This window comes from Pongo abelii, chromosome 9 (assembly GCF_028885655.2).
Source record: "Pongo abelii isolate AG06213 chromosome 9, NHGRI_mPonAbe1-v2.0_pri, whole genome shotgun sequence".
Taxonomy (NCBI): domain Eukaryota; kingdom Metazoa; phylum Chordata; class Mammalia; order Primates; family Hominidae; genus Pongo; species Pongo abelii.
In genome coordinates, this window is record NC_071994.2 from 62,570,893 (window position 1) to 62,588,826 (window position 17,934).

At 38.9% G+C, this 17,934-nt stretch overlaps 1 protein-coding gene across 3 annotated transcripts in view; it reads right to left on the bottom strand.

Annotated features, from left to right (window-relative positions):
- PDE3B (phosphodiesterase 3B) overlaps positions 1 to 17,520 on the bottom strand; it is a 214,953-nt gene extending 197,433 nt beyond the window's left edge. For all 3 annotated transcript variants that reach the window (XM_054525931.1, XM_009246590.3, XM_054525932.1), the window contains exon 1: positions 16,159 to 17,520. In XM_054525931.1, coding sequence (XP_054381906.1) covers positions 16,159 to 17,136 — 978 coding nt within the window. In that variant the 5' untranslated portion in view covers positions 17,137 to 17,520. The remainder of the gene's footprint in view (positions 1 to 16,158) is intronic.
- Positions 17,521 to 17,934: the final 414 nt, after the last annotated feature.

Genomic DNA, 17,934 nt, shown 5'->3' on the forward strand with positions numbered 1-17,934 from the left:
AATGATCGCCATTCTAACTGGTGTGAGATGGTTTCTCATTGTGGTTTTGATTTGCATTTCTCTGATGGCCAGTGATGATGAGCATTTTTTCATGTTTTTTTTGGCTGCATAAATGTCTTCTTTTGAGAAGTGTCAAAACAGACAAAAATTCTTACCTTCAGGATGCTTACATTCTCCTTTCTTGCTATTTAAATGTAAATATGTTATTTAACAAGAATTTATATTCTAAGGATGATCAGCTAGCATTTAATCAGAAAGGCCACACTCCCAAAGCAGCTATTATAAGCACTTCAGAAGCTATTCCTATTAGCCCTAAAGACTAATGTAAGGCATATTAGAAATATAAGAAATATTAGAAAGAATAATATAAGGAATATACTAGTATTCGAATATTAGAAGGGGCCAGGCATAGTGGCTCATGCCTGCAATCCCAGCACTCTGGGAGGCCAAGGCGGGCAGATGACTAGAGCTCAGGAGTTCAAGACCAGCGTGGGCAACATGGCAAAACCTCATCTCTACAAAATACAAAAAAAAAAAAAAGCCAGGAATGGCAGCACGTGCCTGTAGCCCCAGCTACTCCAGAGGCTGAAGTGGGAGGATCGCCTGAGCCTGCGAGGCAGAGGTTGCAGGGAGCCGAGATTACGCCATTGCACTCCAGCCTGGGCAACAGGGCAAGACCCCACCTCAAAAAAAAAAAAAAAAAAAAAAGAATATTAGAAGCAATAATATAAGGAATATTAGAAATAGGCTCTTGTCATTGAAATTAGTGGCATTCAGTATGTGTGAACTCTCCTAAATATTTTGGGGATATTCCCCTCCCTTATAAACAGGGCATAAGATCTCATAAACTCTACTTCCTCTGTCTTCCAGAATGGCTCTTAGGGTTACAGTCAAGTCTGGAATTAATTTTGGAGGATTTTAATTGCCTAATGCTGACTATAAAGCTAACAATTATGGCTTCAGGGTATTGTTGCATCTGCCTAAAGAGAACCTTTTATGGAATGTGTGGGTGAACTATTTGGGGGAACACAGAACTGGGAGATCATTCAGTTTACCAAACAGATTGTATGAACTGCTTCTGCAGTGCTTGCTAATAATTTTGTCAAATACATGTTTACTAATTTTTAAAATGACAACCCTTACTTATCAGAGATATATATTATTTTCATCAAGATCTATTCAGGGTAAGCAGAAATAGGGGTAAACATAATAGAAATAGTCACAGCAAAAATGTGTTTAAATTAAAAAGATATTACTTGTAAAAAGATAAACTTCAGTTACCTGACAAAAATGTACTTGATGAGAACACATGACCACGTAGGGAGGAAGAGCACACACTGGGGCCTACCAGAGTGGGAGGAGGGACAGGATGAGGAAAAATAACTAATGGGTACTAGGCTTAATACCTGGGTGGTGAAATAATCTGTACAACAAACTCCCATGACACAAGTTTACCTTTGCAAACCTGCACGTGTACCCCTGAACTTAAAGAAAAGTTTTTTTTAAAAATCACATTTCCAGAGTTTGCTAAATAATTATGACTAGTATTTTACTACCATCTTCTTCCTTGGTGAACTATTAAAATTAGTAAATTTATGTTAAAAATGAAGTTCTCCCTAGAAATCAAAAGTGCAGTCTAAGCACTGAAAATGTTCTATCAACACTTGTTAACTGAGAACCATTCAAACATCTAGGAATTTTTAACTCTGCAAGCCATATCTGAAAAAGAAATGTCAAAACTGTTTATAACCCTACTGCATCACTATGATCTCACTTCAAATTATCATTCCATGCTCCTCCTTTTTTTTAGAGGCAACTCCTGCACACAATATCCTGCATTAGTTTCCATTCTCCCAACTTGCAACATTCTTCCAAGCTTCACCCATAAACTGAGGCATTCACCTAAGTAAGCTTCCCCTGCTGAAGAAGATTTTTGCTGGGTTTTGTGACATCAAGAACTTATTCCTTAGGCATCCTGTTCTCCAAGTTACTTTCAGTGATGAAATTATGAGTATTATGTATCAACTAGGAAAAAAATGTCCTGTGAAGTGATAAAAAAAAGTATTTAATCCAATAATTCAACTCAATAAACTATTTGATATATGCCAAGCACCAAGGTCACATAAATAAATAAGATACCGTCCCTGAATTTAAAGGACATAAAATGTAGAGACAGGAAAGGCCTATCAACCCAAATATGATAGAGAATATTAAGTGCAACAATAAATGCACAGAAATAAGTGACTCAATTTTGTCGAGAGAGAAAGAAATAAATGAACAAAGGCAGAATCTAGGCTCAGTTTTTAAATTATGTACATTCCATGCAACTATATAGACACTATAGTTACAAGAAAGGTGACATCTGGCGCGGGGGCTCATGCCTGTAATCCCAGCACTTTGGGAGGCCGAGGCGGGCGGATCACGAGATCAAGAGTTCAGGACCAGCCTGGCCAACATGGCAAAACCCCCGTCTCTACTAAAAATACAAAAATTAGCTGGGAGTGTTGGCGCATGCCTGTAATCCCAGCTACTTGGGAGGGTGAGGCAGGAGAATCCTTGAACCCAGGAGGCGGAGGTTGCAGTGAGCCGAGATAGTGCCATTGCACTCCAGCCTGGGCGACAAGAGCAGGACTCCATCTCAAAAAAAAAAGAAAGGCGACAAGCAAAAATTAAAATATGTGTTGTCTAAAAGATGTCAGAATTTCAAATAGCTTTTTCTATTATCGTGTTGAGAGAGGCAATGCCTTTTTCTCAATCCTATGGCTTCTATGAGGAAGAACTGTTGCTAAATATTTTTGGACTCTCTCTACCCTTTCACTTATTTATCCCCTAGAAGGAGGATAGTGACTTACCTGACTGGTAAGTTTAGACTAAAGAATCATGTAAGCATAATTCTACCTACCCCTTTTTTTGCTCTTGGAAGCCTACCCACTAGATGGAAGCAGAAGTTCTCCAATGCTTCTCCATGGATAGGCTCTCCAGGCAAACAGGGAAGATGTTCCTGGTCCTATTCTGCTAATGTCCAGGGAAGTCTGTTTAACTCTGGGGTTCGGTATTAGAAAGCAAAACTATCTACTGATATAAGCCATGCCTTCCAATAACAGCTTTATCAGGAATACAGGTCGTATTCTGATATCTCATCTGTCACTCTCTTCTCAAAATTTGGGCAGGGAATTTGGGGGTTATTTTTTGAGACCTCTCAAACACTACAATATTAATTGCACTGCCTTTTTTATTATTTAAAATAAAATCTTCACTTTTTATCTTACATTAAACTCCTAAGAATAATGACATTATGTGATTCTTTTTCATAGCCTTTATAGCTCCTAGCAGAATGCCCAGTAATGCTGAAGAAATGAATTTTCAGGTATTAAAGTTATTTGTAGATGGTGCTTATTTTTACAACAAAAACAAACAAAAAATGACTTACATAATGATAAACACTGATATTTAGTAATGTGTATGTAAGTATTTTCCCGTAAAGAAAAATATTTTCCCATATATTGGTAAAAATTCCTATCCATATTTATTTTTGTCTGCTTTGAACTATTACTATCTAACTGGTAGAAGCTCTTCAGGAGACTTTTTCTGAAAAGTGGAACAAAGTGTTACACTGAAGCAGTAAAGTGACTAATACTGACTGGAGTGACAAAGAGGGTTGGAAGAGTCACTTTTTTACATACAGTTTCTCTTCTTTCTGTTTCCGTATCTCTTATCTCCCTCTTACCATTCCTGGGGAGGTGCTGCATAGTTATCAACATGCTTAACAGACAGTGAACTGTGAAGGAAGAATTATGGGTAAAGACATTTGTTTGACTTCCCAGTGTACTCCCAACTACAAAGTGACAAACTGGAACAAAAAGCTTATGGGACACTAAATTATGACTTGTAGCAGCTGACACATTTTTCTTCTGGAAGACCAAAGGTTCTTAATCTTTAACTCTGAAGCTTTAAAAGAAAATAAATCCAAATTACCCCCCTTTTAATCACTTTTTAAATTACTCCTTGTATCTTTTCTTTGTTGTCCTAAATACTGACCACTGTTGAAAGAATTTCCCCTATATAATCCCTTATGGAAAGGATTTGCTTTTTTGCTTAATACCAGTTCCAAGAGAAGTATCGAGTCAATAAAAAAGGATTGTCTCATAGATCTAAATTTCAATTAGTTTTACCATTGATTTAGAGAACCTTGGCATAAACTATTAAATAATTCAAGGATGAGAATTTCAACTATTAATAATAACAGCCATAACAACTAACCTGTTGAAAACTTGCCAGGTGCCAGACACTGTTCCAAGAACTTACAGGTTATTAATCCTCACAACATTTCATATCACATCTATTTCACATCAATAAGATAGATACTGTTATTACCCCTAATTTATACACAGAGAAACAGGGGTACAGAGAAGTTAAACAACTTGTCCAACATTCTGTAAGTGGCAGAGATGACATTTAAACTCAAGCAGTCTAACTTCACCACTGTGCAATAGCTATTAATGAAAATACCAAAGACAGTAGGAAATTGGGATTCATCTCCACCCACAGTTCTTTTCTTCACTCAAGGTTAACATGGAAACATTATAAGAAATGACAATAAGTATAAATATAATAACAGATATCCATTGTGAACTCCAAAATGTAAATGATAAATACAAAACAGAAATGCTTAGTTCTTACACTCAGGGAGTTTACATCCCATTTAGAGATGTAAAAGAGGTATCAACCATTCACATGTGAAAACTGGAACATGCATTAATCAATAGTCAAGCTCTTTAGTATTTCTCCCAAACCAGCTCATCTTCCAATGTTCCCTACATTAGCTGATGACACCACTAAATTTTCAGTCACTAAGACTTTAAGCATCTTCATACCTCCTTTTTTCCAATCACCAGGGCTTTTCCACTCCCACTGTTCTCAGTCTCTCACATAAATGATTATAACGGGCTCCCTGCTCCCAATATTTTCATTCTCTAATCTACTTTTCCCATTGTCAATAATCTCTCTAAACTAAATAAAGAAAATGTCTCTTCTCTTCTGAAAAGCTTCCAACATCTTCCACTGAATAAATTTAAAAGTTTAGGATGGCATTCAATGTCTTCCATACATTACTCTCAACCAATCTTCCAGTCTTTTCCAGTAACATTCCCACACTAACTCCACACTCCTCACTTTAGTAGCTTTCCACTCTGATTTCCACAACAATGTCATGAATTTTACCGTTACATGGTTTACCAGTCTCAACGCCTGTCTCTACTTAATCAAGTCTTATATAATATGTCCTTCAAATGCCTCCTCTTCCACTGAATAAATCAAAAAGTTTAGGATGGCATTCAATGTCTTCCATACATTACTCTCAACCAATCTTCCAGTCTTTTCCAGTAACATTCCCACACTAACTCCACACTCCTCACTTTAGTAGCTTTCCATTCTGATTTCCACAACAATGTCATGAATTTTACCATCACATGGTTTACCAGTCTCAACGCCTGTCTCTACTTAATCAAGTTTTATATAATATGTCCTTCAAATGCCTCCTCTATGAAGACTTCCAATACACTCCCCCGAAAAACTGATCACTATTTGCCTTCCACAACGAGGTGCTCGACTGGAACACAGCAATTATACAATTGTGTCTCACAGTGAGCTAGTCTACACATCTGAGTCTACTAGATATAAACTCCCTAGGGATAGAACCATATCTTATTGATCTTTATATTTCCCCCACAGCACCTAGCACACTGAGATGCTCAAAAAAGGGGGCTAATAACTGAAAGGTAATTAAGACAGTATAAGAAAAGTATATTAATGTGATAGGAATGAATTAAAGGTATAAATAAAATATACAAAATGAATGCTTTCTACTTACTGTAGGTGAATTTGGAAATAGTTATCAATTATATGTGTGTGTCTATATGTGTATGTATATATACAGACGTAGACATTTATGTTATTAGGTATCTAGATTTTAAATTTTATCTTCTTGGTGAATTCAGTCTTTTATAATTACATAATGATCATCTTTTTCTCTAGCAAAGTGTTTTCCCAGTTTTTCTGATATTAACATTACCAGTTTTATTATAGTGTCTTGTGTCCTTTTTCCATTTTTTTACTTTCAACCTTGATAAATTCTTATGTTTGCAAAGAGTATACAGTCAGAAAATCCAAGTGGACAATCTTTATATTCTTTTAACGAAGTTTTTGCTTCTATATTTATTGTGATTCGTGGTAGTATCTGGATTTATTTCTATCATCTTTTTACATGCTTTAAGTATTTGTCCTGTTTGCTAGGTTTCCTTTTTTGACCTCCTTTTTTCTCTTACATTAATTATTTGTTCTCCTTTTTTCCCTCAATTCTTTTGTCACCTCTATTTGTTTGGAAGCCATTCACACAATATCTACTCTTTCAGCAGTTGCACTAGCTGTGTGTGTGTGTGTGTGTGTGTGTGTGTAGACAGCTAGTGTGTGTATATATAAACAAGATTTAAAGTCAAACTCTTAGCCCTCCCCTTGAAATATAACTTTTTAACATACTCTTCTAATTTCTTCTTTCCAATGTAAATGCTATTGTTTTCTAGCACTTTAGTTCTAGCCTGTTCTCTTAGAAAGCATTGTTAATAATGTCTTATAATATCAGTGCTTGTTTAGTTTTACCTATATTTATCACTAGTATACCTTCTTGATCTCATTCATTTCTTCTGCCTGAGTATGTACTTTCAGTGGTAAAAACTCCCTCAATTTTTCCTTTTCTAAAATTGTTTTAGCTTTCACTTTTCCTAGGGAGATAGTTTTGCAGGGCACTGATTTCTAGTTTGACAGTTATTTTCTCTCAGCACCTGTTGGGATGATATTCCACTGCTTTATGGATTCCACTGTGGCTACTAATAAGTCACCTTTCAGTAAAACTGCCATTCATTCTTTCGAAGGTAATTTATCTTTTCTGAGTTCTTTTAGTAGTTATCTTTTTATTTAAGGTTCTGCAATTTTGCAATAATACTTGGGCTTCTTTTAATTTATTCTGCTTGAGATTCAGTGAGCTTTCTGGACAAAAACTTGGCATTTCTCATCAGTTCTTTAAAATGCTATTTTACAGCCATTTTTTTCTAATATTTCTTCCTCTCCATTTTATTATCCCCCTTTTGAACTTCAATTAAGTCCAAGTTATACTTTACTTCTTATTCTCCAACTCTTCTGACCTATATGACTTTTTGTGTGTGTGTTTTGGGGTTTTGGGGGATTTTTCTTGAGACAGAGTCTCACTCTGTCACTCAGGCAGCAGTGCAGTGGTACAATCAGAGCTCACTGCAGCCTCAACCTCCCCAGCTCAGGTGATGCTCCCACATTAGCCTCCCAGGTAGCTGCGACTACAGGCATCCGCCACCATGCCTAGCTAATATTTTGTATCTTGTAGAGACAGGGTTTTGCCATGTTGTCCAGGCTGGTCTCGAACTTCTGGATTCAAGCCATCCACCCACCTCGGCCTCCCAAAGTGCTGGGATTACAAGCATGAACCACCACACTCGGCCAGTGACAGTTTTTTTAATCACCTGTCCCCCAATCATTTTTTTCAGGTTTCTATTTTATTTCTTTCATCATAATAAACGTGTTTTTATATTTCTTATATAATCCGAAGCTTTGGTGGGTGTGTTTTTTTTGTTCGTTTTTTTGTTTTGTTTTGAGACGGAGTCTCGCTCTGTCGCCCAGGCTAGAGTGTAGTGGCATGATCTCGGCTCACTGCAAGCTTTGCCTCCCGGGTTCAAGCCATTCTCCTGCCTCAGCCTCCCGAGGGTGGATGTGTTTTTGTTGTGTACTTTTTCTTAGGTTCTTATTCATAGTGCCTTGTTTCCTTGCCTGATTTGTGGATTTTTGACTAGGCACTGCTCAATTTCCTTGGGATTTTATCTGTAGGAATTATTTGAGGCCTTGGAGAATCTGAATTTGCTTCTAACCATTGCCTTGGAACATTGCCAACTTGAGGCCAATTTAAATTTTTACATGAGGTTTCTCAGTCTACATATGCAGCACTAATTTTAGGGATCAAAAACTAAGTGAAGACCCTGAAGATTCCACAAAAAAAAACTATTAGAACAAACAAATTCAGCAAAGCTGCAGTATATAAAAATCAACACATACAAATCAGTTGCATACAGTTATATACTATAAATAATTCAAAAAGGAAATTAAGAAAACAGTTCTATCTGCAACAGCATTGAAAAGAATAAAATGCTCAGGAATAAACTTAACCATGGAGGTGAAAGACTCACACACTGAAAACTATGAAATATTGCTGAAATAAATTAATATACAAATAAATCAAAAGATATCCCATTTTCATGGATTAGAAAACCTATTATTGTTAAGATACCAGTGTTACTCAAAGCAATCTATAGATTCAAAGCAATCTCTATCAAAATCCCAAAGATGATTATACTAAGTGAAATAAGCAAGTCACAAAAAAATACTGTATGATTCCACTTATATGAGGTATCTAAAGTCGTCAAATTCATTGAAACATAAAGTCGAACGGTGATTACCAGGGGACAGCAGAAGGGTAGTTGTTATTTAATGAGTATAGAGTGTCAGTTCTGCAAGATGGAAAAGATAGGGAGATCTGTTTCACAACACTGTGAATATACTTAACACTACTGAACTGTACACTTAAAAATAAAGAATGGAGTAAATTTTATGGTGTTTACCACAATAAAAAATAAACCCCAATGACGTTTTTCGCAGAAACAGAAAAATCCATCCTAAAATTCATATGGAATCTCAAAGGACACTCAAATAGCCAAAATAATCTTGAAAAAGAACAAAGTTTGAGGTCTCAAACTTCATGATTTCAAAACTTACTAAAAGATACAATAATCAAAACAGTGTGGTACTGACATAAACAGACATATAGACCTATGACATAGAACAGACAGCCTAGCAATAAATCCTCACATGTACTGTCAAATAATTTTCAACAAAGAAGCCAACAATTTGTTGAAAGGTTATTAAAAGAACAGTGTTTTTCAACAAATGGTCTTAGAAAAATGGAATATCCACAGGCAAAAGAATAAAGTTGGACCATTACCTTACACTGTATACAAAAATTAACTCAAAATGAATCAAAGACCTAAATATTAGAACTAAAACTTTTATAAAAATCCTCAAAGAAAACATAGAATGAGAGCTTCATTACATTGAATTTGCAGTGATTTCTTTGATATGACACCAAAATCATAGGCAACAAAAGAAAAAGTAGATAAACTTCATCAAAAATGAAAACTTTTGCACATCAATGGACGCTATCAATACTGATATAAAGTCTTATTAGAAAGCTATTATAACTAAGATAGTGTGGTATTAACATAGGATGCATAAACTAACAAATCAAACATAATAGAGCCCAGATACAGTCATACATATATAGAAATTTGATATAGGACAGAGGCAGCACTGATGAATGGAGAATAAATAAACTTTTCAATACAGTGTGTTGGCATGACTGGATATCCATTTGGATAAAAAATGAGATTGAATCTCTACATCACAACATACATATAAATCTAGAAATTAGAAAAATGCAAATTACAATCACAAAGAAATGCCATTTCATACCCACTAGACTAGCCAAACTTAAAAGTCAGTAAATAGGAAGCGCTGGTTGATAAGAATGGGGATCCAGGGGCATTCTTACTCACTGCTAGCAAAAATATAAATGCATCAATTTATATTCAGCATCCATTTTGAAAAACAATTCAATTTTAGATAGCTTTAGTTTTCTGTTTCTACCTACATGGGTTGAATTGTATCGCCCCAAAAAAATATGTTGAGTCCTAATCCTCAGTACCTCAGAATGTAATCTTATTAGGAAATAAGGTCTCTACGGGGCTAATCAGGGTGGACCCCAATCCAATATGACCTGGAACCTTAGAAAATTAGAAAATTTGGAAACAAAGACAGGTACAGGGAAAGACTATGTGAACATACAGGGAGAATGCCATGCGAAGATGAAGAATGAGATCAGCGTGATGCATCTACAAGCCAAAGATTGCCAGTAAACCACCAGAAGCTAGGAGAAAGACATGGAACAGATTCTCCCTCACAGCCTTCAAAAGGAACCAATCCTGGAGATAACTTGATCTTGGACTTCTGGCCTCCAGAACTGTGAGACAATTCATTTCTGCTGTTCAAGCTACCTAGTTTGTGGTACTTTGTCATGGCAGCCCTAGCAAACTAATATGCTCCTGTAACAAATTATCGCAAATTCAAAGGCATAAAATAACACAAATGTATCTTATCGGTCTGCAAGTCAGAAGTCTGATATAGGTCTCACTAAGCTAAACCAAGGTGCTGGTGGGGCTTCAATACTTTCTGGGAGCTCTAGGGAAAAAATCTACTTCCTTACCTTTTTCATCTTCTTAGAGGCTGCCTGCTTTCCTTGGCTCACGGTCCCCTTCTTTCATCACCAAAGCTAGCAAAGATGGGTTGAGTGATCTCGGCTCACTCCACCTCCCGGGTTCAAGCCATTCTCCGGCCTCAGCCTCCCGAGGGTGGATGTGTATCACACTGTATTACTCCAACCCTGCTTCCACTGTCAAATCTTCTCTGATCTCTTCTGCCTCTCTCTTCTACTTTTTAAGGACCCTCATGATTACACTGCACCCACTCAGATAATCCTAGATAATCTCTTCATCTCAAAATCCTTAAACCCATCTCCAAAGTCCATTTTGCCACGTAAGGTAACATATTCTCAAATGTGGACATCTTTGGCCAAGGTGGGCAGATGGCTAGAGCCCAGAAGTTTGAAACATGCCTGGGCAACACAGCGAAACCCCTTCTCTACCAAAAAAAAAAAAAAAAAAAAAAAAAGATACAAAAATTAGCTGGGCATGGTGGCACGCACTGCAGTCCCACCTACTCAGGAGGCTGAGGTGGGAGGATTACTTGAGCCTGAAAGGCAGAGTTTGCAGTGAGGCAAGTTTGCACATCACTGCACCCTAGCCTGGGCAACAGAGTGAGACCCTGTCTCAAAAAAAAACAAAACATTGCTGAATGCAAGTTGTATGAAATGTAAGGAAGAGGTGGCCAAACAACGTACTGTGGCAGATGGAGGAGGAGAAATCTGTAAAGTTATCTGCTAGGTAAATCAATGCCAGAAGGAAAGTTCTTGGTTGTAAAAGAAAAAAAAAACAGTGGTAGATACACTCTTCTGCCCCAAGTTCTAAGAACAGGCTTATAACAACAACCTAAATAAGTGCAGATCAGCTTGTAAATAACAAAGTGAACAACAAGTCAATGTCATAAACTGTCAGGAACCACCCACAGACAGAACCCAGTTCTTCCAAAATGTTGTTTAGCTAACAGTTTTTCCGTTTCTTTTGTTTAAACTGAATGCCTTTAAGCGAAGCAGGCAATAGTCAGTTCACTTCCATTCTTCCTACTCTCCTTTTGACCCTCCCCTCTGTCTTCAACATATAAAATAAATGTTATGTAGGTACATGAGTCTGAGACCAGCTGCATCCTTACAAATTACTCTGAAATAACTGTATCAGAAGTTTGTCATCAAGGTCATTATAAACTGCGATTTTCAAGAGTCCCTCTTAACTGACTCTCTCTCACTTCTCGCCTACCTCCTTTAACCAGAGACACTGCCTTTTTTCACATAATTGGAGATACCTGGCAAAATTAAGTACAGCCTTGGAAGGCTATGATGGGAAGTATATATATGCTCCTTGTAGAAAGTAAAAGTGGACTAGGAGTAAAGACCTAGGTTCTAGTCCCCGTTTTCCAAATATCTCACAGAATAACCCTCAGCCAGTATTTTTATCTCTCTGGAGTTCAATTTATTTTCCTTGTACAATATATAATGAGCAGATTTCAATTAGATTAGATAAACTCTGAACCTGTCCTATATTTTATATATCCATACCAACATTTATACTGAAATAGGCTTTTTCAGCAAGTATAAATTTTTGCTTTGAATGGGGTACAGAAGGCAGAAGAATGTGCTAGGGAAATAAGCTGACTTGGTAATTGAAAGGCAAAAGAGAAAGAATGAGAGAAGGGCCTGCCACTGAAGAGGACAGAGTCTGATGACAATGAAAAACAAACTTTATGGTTTTACTTATGGTTACCTTCTACTAAGTGTATAAAAACAAATTATGGAGATGTGACTATCTAATGCACTATAATGAAAATACTCATCAGGACTGCTTCAGATGGTTTCTCAACTTTTATTTTTAAATATGGCCCATTGTGCTATAATGGAGTTTTGTTCTCAGCTTATATATAAATTTGAGTATCAGTGTACTGTCTAAAGTCTTCCTAATCTTATTTGTTCCTTAAAAGAGATTTCAACAAGTGGAGATGTTAAAATCAAAACAGAAAAATCCACAACAATGTCAATAACAAGAAGCAGCCCTCAAATAGCTAGAATGTATGTGGAGAGGGAGTGTCCCATTAGTAATAAAATGCTTTTTAAAAAAATAAAACAAAAAATGGCAAAGTGCAGATTATGAAGGACTTTGCAGGCACGGGTCAAGGGCATGAACAGTATCCTGTGGACAATGAAAAGCCATAAGAGATTTTTAAAACAGAGTGACTCTATCAAATCTGTGTTTTTGAAAAATAACGCTCATGGCAGAGTACATACTATATTTACAAAATAAAGTATAAAATTATTATGTAGGCTGATATTTTACCACAAAATAGTAACATGAAGTTGGAATAAAACACTCACTCACTGAAGCCATAAAATAAATTTCACAAATACTACAGTATTCTTAAAGAAATTAACAGAGAATTATGCCTTGCAAATTCCTTAGGTGAGTAAATAATCACACTTTAAAAAAAACTCTTTTTTAAGTTCTCACACTACATATGTATACCTTTTTCAAATAAAATTAACACTTTAAGTAATATTTATGGGCATTAGGGCCACGGAATTTTTAAATATTTACCTAACCATTTAGAAAGCACTTAGCATTAAAGGTATAGAAAAATATCTCACACACTAACTTATGCCTTTCAAAACCTTGTATTTACCTAGTCAAACACAAAGTGATCTCATTGAAAAGCTGAAAATTGCACTGTAGAATATGCAATTAAAATGGCATAGAAATGTAGCTTGTTTAATTCTGATTAAAGCTTCTATGCAGACGACTGATTTTTTTAAACTTCCTATTAGTTTCTGCTGATTCTTGGCAGATAAGACTACAAACTCAGTGCTTCTTTCCATTAACCCACCAAAGCAGAACACCATTAACAGTAACTAGATTTGGGCTTCAAATCTCTAAATGCTTTGCCAAAAAAAAAAAAAAAAAAAAACCTTAGTTAAGAACTGAACTGACACATATATAGCATTTAAATAAAATATTATAAATCTAATTATAAAATCAAATGTTTTACAAACATGCCATTATTTTTCAACACAGTAATATAACATCCCAAAAGTTAAAAACTACTTTAAATCTATTATTCTACAATTAAAAACATTTCTATTGATAGAAGTTTAAGTGGCTTTCAAAGAGGTTAATAAAAATGTTTAAATTCTTAAGGAAATGAACATGTAATAATTTTGTTACCATCCTATAAATGAACCCCCATATACTTTTTTAAAGTACTATCCAAAATATACAGGATATTTGCTCATCTTTTTCTATTATTATACTTTGGAAAGTATAGGTTAGCAAGGTCAACATTCAACATTTAAGTAAAACTTCAAGAATTACTAGTTTGTGACATCTTATTTTATTTTTATTTCTACCTGACCAAAAGTGTAAACTAAATGAATTTAATTTTAGAATTAGAAGGTATTACAGAATTCATCTACTAGGATCCCTTAATTTGACAGGATACTAAGATTCAGAAAGGTTCACTGACTTTTCCAAAATTAAACAGTTAGGCCAAGACTCTTCAGTCCTCTGCCTATGAATCCAGGACATTTTCTCCTATGTCAGGTCCTATCTAAAATCTTTTCATCTTCCTTCACTTTCTGAAACAAGCAAGTGTTTTTACCATTGTCATATACAACACTTTGAAAATTAGAAAATCTCCTAATCTTTTACTTCCATAAAAGCACTGATTTCCTCTCAATATATTTAACATAATATATATGCAAACAAAAAGCACAAATCCACTGTTAGACTTCTGGAACAAGCATAAATAAAAATTCTTGTTATGACAGTATCTGCTAAGTTAAAAATACCCTTTTCTAGTAATGTCAAAATAGAATTATTTTGTAGACACTGAATATTAGGTAGGCATGTATAAACCCTGAACTATTCACATATACTTTAAGTGTGCAAAAATGTTCCTATTAAAAGTAGAATGTGAATAAGGGTTTTCTGCACTAAGAAAATACACCCTTTTTAGAAGCACAAATTGTATTTTCCTCTAATATAAACAATAATTGAAGCTCCCTGGTATAGCTATATACATATATATATCGCTATGCTGTGATGGAAAGAGCACCACACTAGGATTAAGAAGCCTAGAAATTTTCCACTTACAAGAGGACAGACAGAATTACCGCACCAACAAATTACAATTAAAATATGTTAAACTGTAACTGTTAAGTTCAGGAAAATTGCCCACAAAAGTGATGAAACTGCTAAAACAATTTTCCAGCGTTAAAAAATGCAATTTGTTCACATTTAGTCAAAATTCAAATATTAATTCATTCTATGAAAATAGTTGATACTACTTTGTTCCATAATAAATCCTCTCAAAACAATTTTTCTTCTGACACACATTTTCCTAAAGTACTATCTATTATCACTGGTAGTAAACTGAGAAAACAAAAGGCATAACAAAACTTTTTCAAGTGGTTGACCACAGAAGTGGCCTCTGAAGCCAATTCAAGAAGCAAAGTATTGTGTCACTGGAACATTACAGATCAGTGTTCAACATGTCATAAAACCAATGTAGTAGCTTGGAGATTATTTCGAAGAGAAGACAGACAAGAAGTGAAGGAAGAGAACAGAAAAGAAGAGACAAGAATGCATCAAATGCATTAAGGACAAGAAACTTTTGTCTCCAACATATTGGCTCCCAGTGTAAAGCATATCACTAATCCAAAAATTCAGAAAACCTATGGTGTACGCTCTTACTCTCCTACTTAAAACCACTATACTTACCAGTTAGTCGTGCAGAACACAGCACTGAAAACTCAAAAATCTAATCAAATCCCAGAACTACCACTTAACTAGACATGTGAAGCTGTGTTACCTCTATATGCCTAGATTTCTCATCTCTAGAGGTTAATGGCACCAGCCAAACACCGTTCTTGTGAGGATTTGAGACAGTATGTGTAAAATGTTTTGCACTTCATAAATGCTCAATAATAGTAACTAATTAAGTTTCTTGGTGATGTAGAACAGGTAGATTTTCCAATACTATATAAAGATGTAAACTCATTTGCTAATGATTTCAATCCCTTTAAAAAAAAACAAAAATATGTAAACCTATGGTGAAAAAATGGAAATGCTTTTGGCATCTTTCCAGGATTACCAAGTTTAAAGTTCAAACTGTTAAAACAGTCTCCTAATTATGCAACAAATACAAAGAACATTGAATTAATCTGTAAAATATTATATTCACCTATACTGCTGTCTTTTCATCTAAATTACTCTCATTTGCAAAGCTCATGTCTTGTAACGATAAAATCTCAGATTTTTCCTCTCGATTTTCAATAACGAAACCACACTGATTAAAAGTCACAGATGTATCCTCTCATTCTAAAGGCTGTATGTTATCTTTGGGTAGGCATCATTATAACAGCAAACAGATAAATGGCACCAAAAAGACACACATCAGAGTATGCCAAAAGCGGGAGTAGTCAATCTATTCAACCACAAATGATTCACCTCATTCTTTTACGAACTCATCTATTGCATATACAGTCCTTAAAAAGTGCCATGTGATTAGCGGGCTATTTGATTTCTATTCAATGACAAAAGGTACTTGCTTCTGCATTTTTAAAAGGCTTCCTGTATTTTAGGAATCCTTTCCAGAATAAAACATTATTTCCTCCCCCTCCCCCGCGCCCACACACACCCTTTTTCCATTCTGAAAGTTAACATGCTTTCAAATAAGCGAATTCAACTCGGAAACTGAAGCGGTAAACCCGAACCCGCTCGCGTCCCAGACCTCGCCTTCCAGCTAACATACCTGTTCTCTCGAAATACAAGGCAACGACGGTCTCCTGAATATTTTGCAACTGCCATAGTAACTGGCTGCAGTTTCTCCTAACGACACGCAGCTGGACCTCCTCCGGGGTCGGATCACAGGCACTTTTTCTTCGGCGGCACTGGACAGCCGAGGATGAAGAGGCGCTTCCCTGATTTGAAAGAAGTGATCCAACCCCAGGGCCACCAGGCAGCCAGCGCCCCCCACCAGGCCGGAGAGCAGCGGCCTGAGGGCGGAGGGCAGCGACCCGAGGCTGGTGAAGGAGACCCACCAGACGAAGCTGGCCAGGAGCAGCACCAGGATGCAGTGCCGGAGCCGCAGCGGGTGCGCGAGCGTCAGCAGCAGCCCTACGCAGCTCAGCACCAGCAGCAACCTGCCCGCCGCCGCCTCCGGGGGCGTGTGCGGGGCCGCGGACCCTGCGTCGCCATCCCCCCAAGGCCAAGACCACCACTGCCACACCAAGAAGTCCCCCAGGTAACAGCAGGCGGGCAGCGCCAGCAGCCAGCAGGAGCCGCCGCTCCGGCCCGGGCCGGGTCCCCGCTTGGTCCGGGTGAGGAAGCAGGTGAGGAAGAAGAAGGCACAGGCGATGCTGAAGAGGGGGCTGAGGCTGTGCGAACACACGCTCAGCAGCGTCCGCAGCCAGGCGGCTCCGGCAGCCCAGCTCTCGGGTTCCGCGCCCAGCAGCAGGGCGAGGACAAAGGCAGCCAGGACGCCCAGCGAGAGGCGCGCCCGGCAGAAGGGGGAGCCGCGCCGCGGCTGCTGGGGGGAGGCTGGCGGCGGCCGCAGCTCCACGTTGCAGAAGCGGCAGAGGTAGAAGAAGAAGCCGCGCGGAGGGTCCTGCCGCAAGGGGCTCACGCAGCTCTTCACGTAGCCGTTCCTCAGACTCTCGGGGGGCGAGCCGGCCCCATCCGGAGGCTGCGGGGACCGCATGGCTTTGGCGTCTCGCTCGTCCCTCCTCATGGCTGGGGCCGGGGGTGGCCACGGGACTCAGCACACCCCGCTTGTACTGTAGCGGCCACTCGCGCTCCCAGACCCCAGGCGCCGCGTTCGGGGCGCCCCCTGGCTCGCAACCCGTCAGGGCTGCGCCGGCCGCCACGGCCCGGGGTCCCCACCGCGCGGACTCAGGAGCGGCGGAGTCCGGGACATGCTGGCTGAGGAGAGGGGCGGAAGGGGCTTCTCTCCAGGACCAGTTTGGCTGCCGCCTCCTTTTCCCTCGGGCACCTCTCGGGTCTGGAGACTCGGTGTCGCCTCCCAGCTCCGCCGGCTGCAACAGTTACCTCACGGCCCCAGCCTGGTCCGTTGGGCGCGCGAGCGGCGGGCGGGCGCTCCTCCCCCGCGGCTGCCCCGGCCGGGCGCGCGCCCAGCGCGCGCTCGCGCCTTGTCCCGCCGGCACCCGCGCCGCGGCCGCCCTACGGGGACGCGAGCCGGGACCCCGCCGACCCAGCGTGCCCAGGCCGAGGAAAGCGCGGCGGCAGCAGTCCGAAGACCCACCGGGACTGAAAGAGAAGGACGAGGTCATCTTCCGATGGGAGGGGCAAGCCCGCCGTCCTGGGACCCCAGGCGTGCAGGTTCTCTTTGAGGGTAAGTCACGGACACCCAGCCAGAATCCCACAGGTCACTACCGGGGTCTTCGGGAAAGAGGGCGTTTGTGCTCCCCAGGGGGTGTGCTTAGTGGGGATGCTGAGCTAAGGGTGGGAGGGGAGGGGCGCTGTCTCTAACCTTAGCCCCTTTCGGGGTGGGTCTTCAGACTGTGACCAG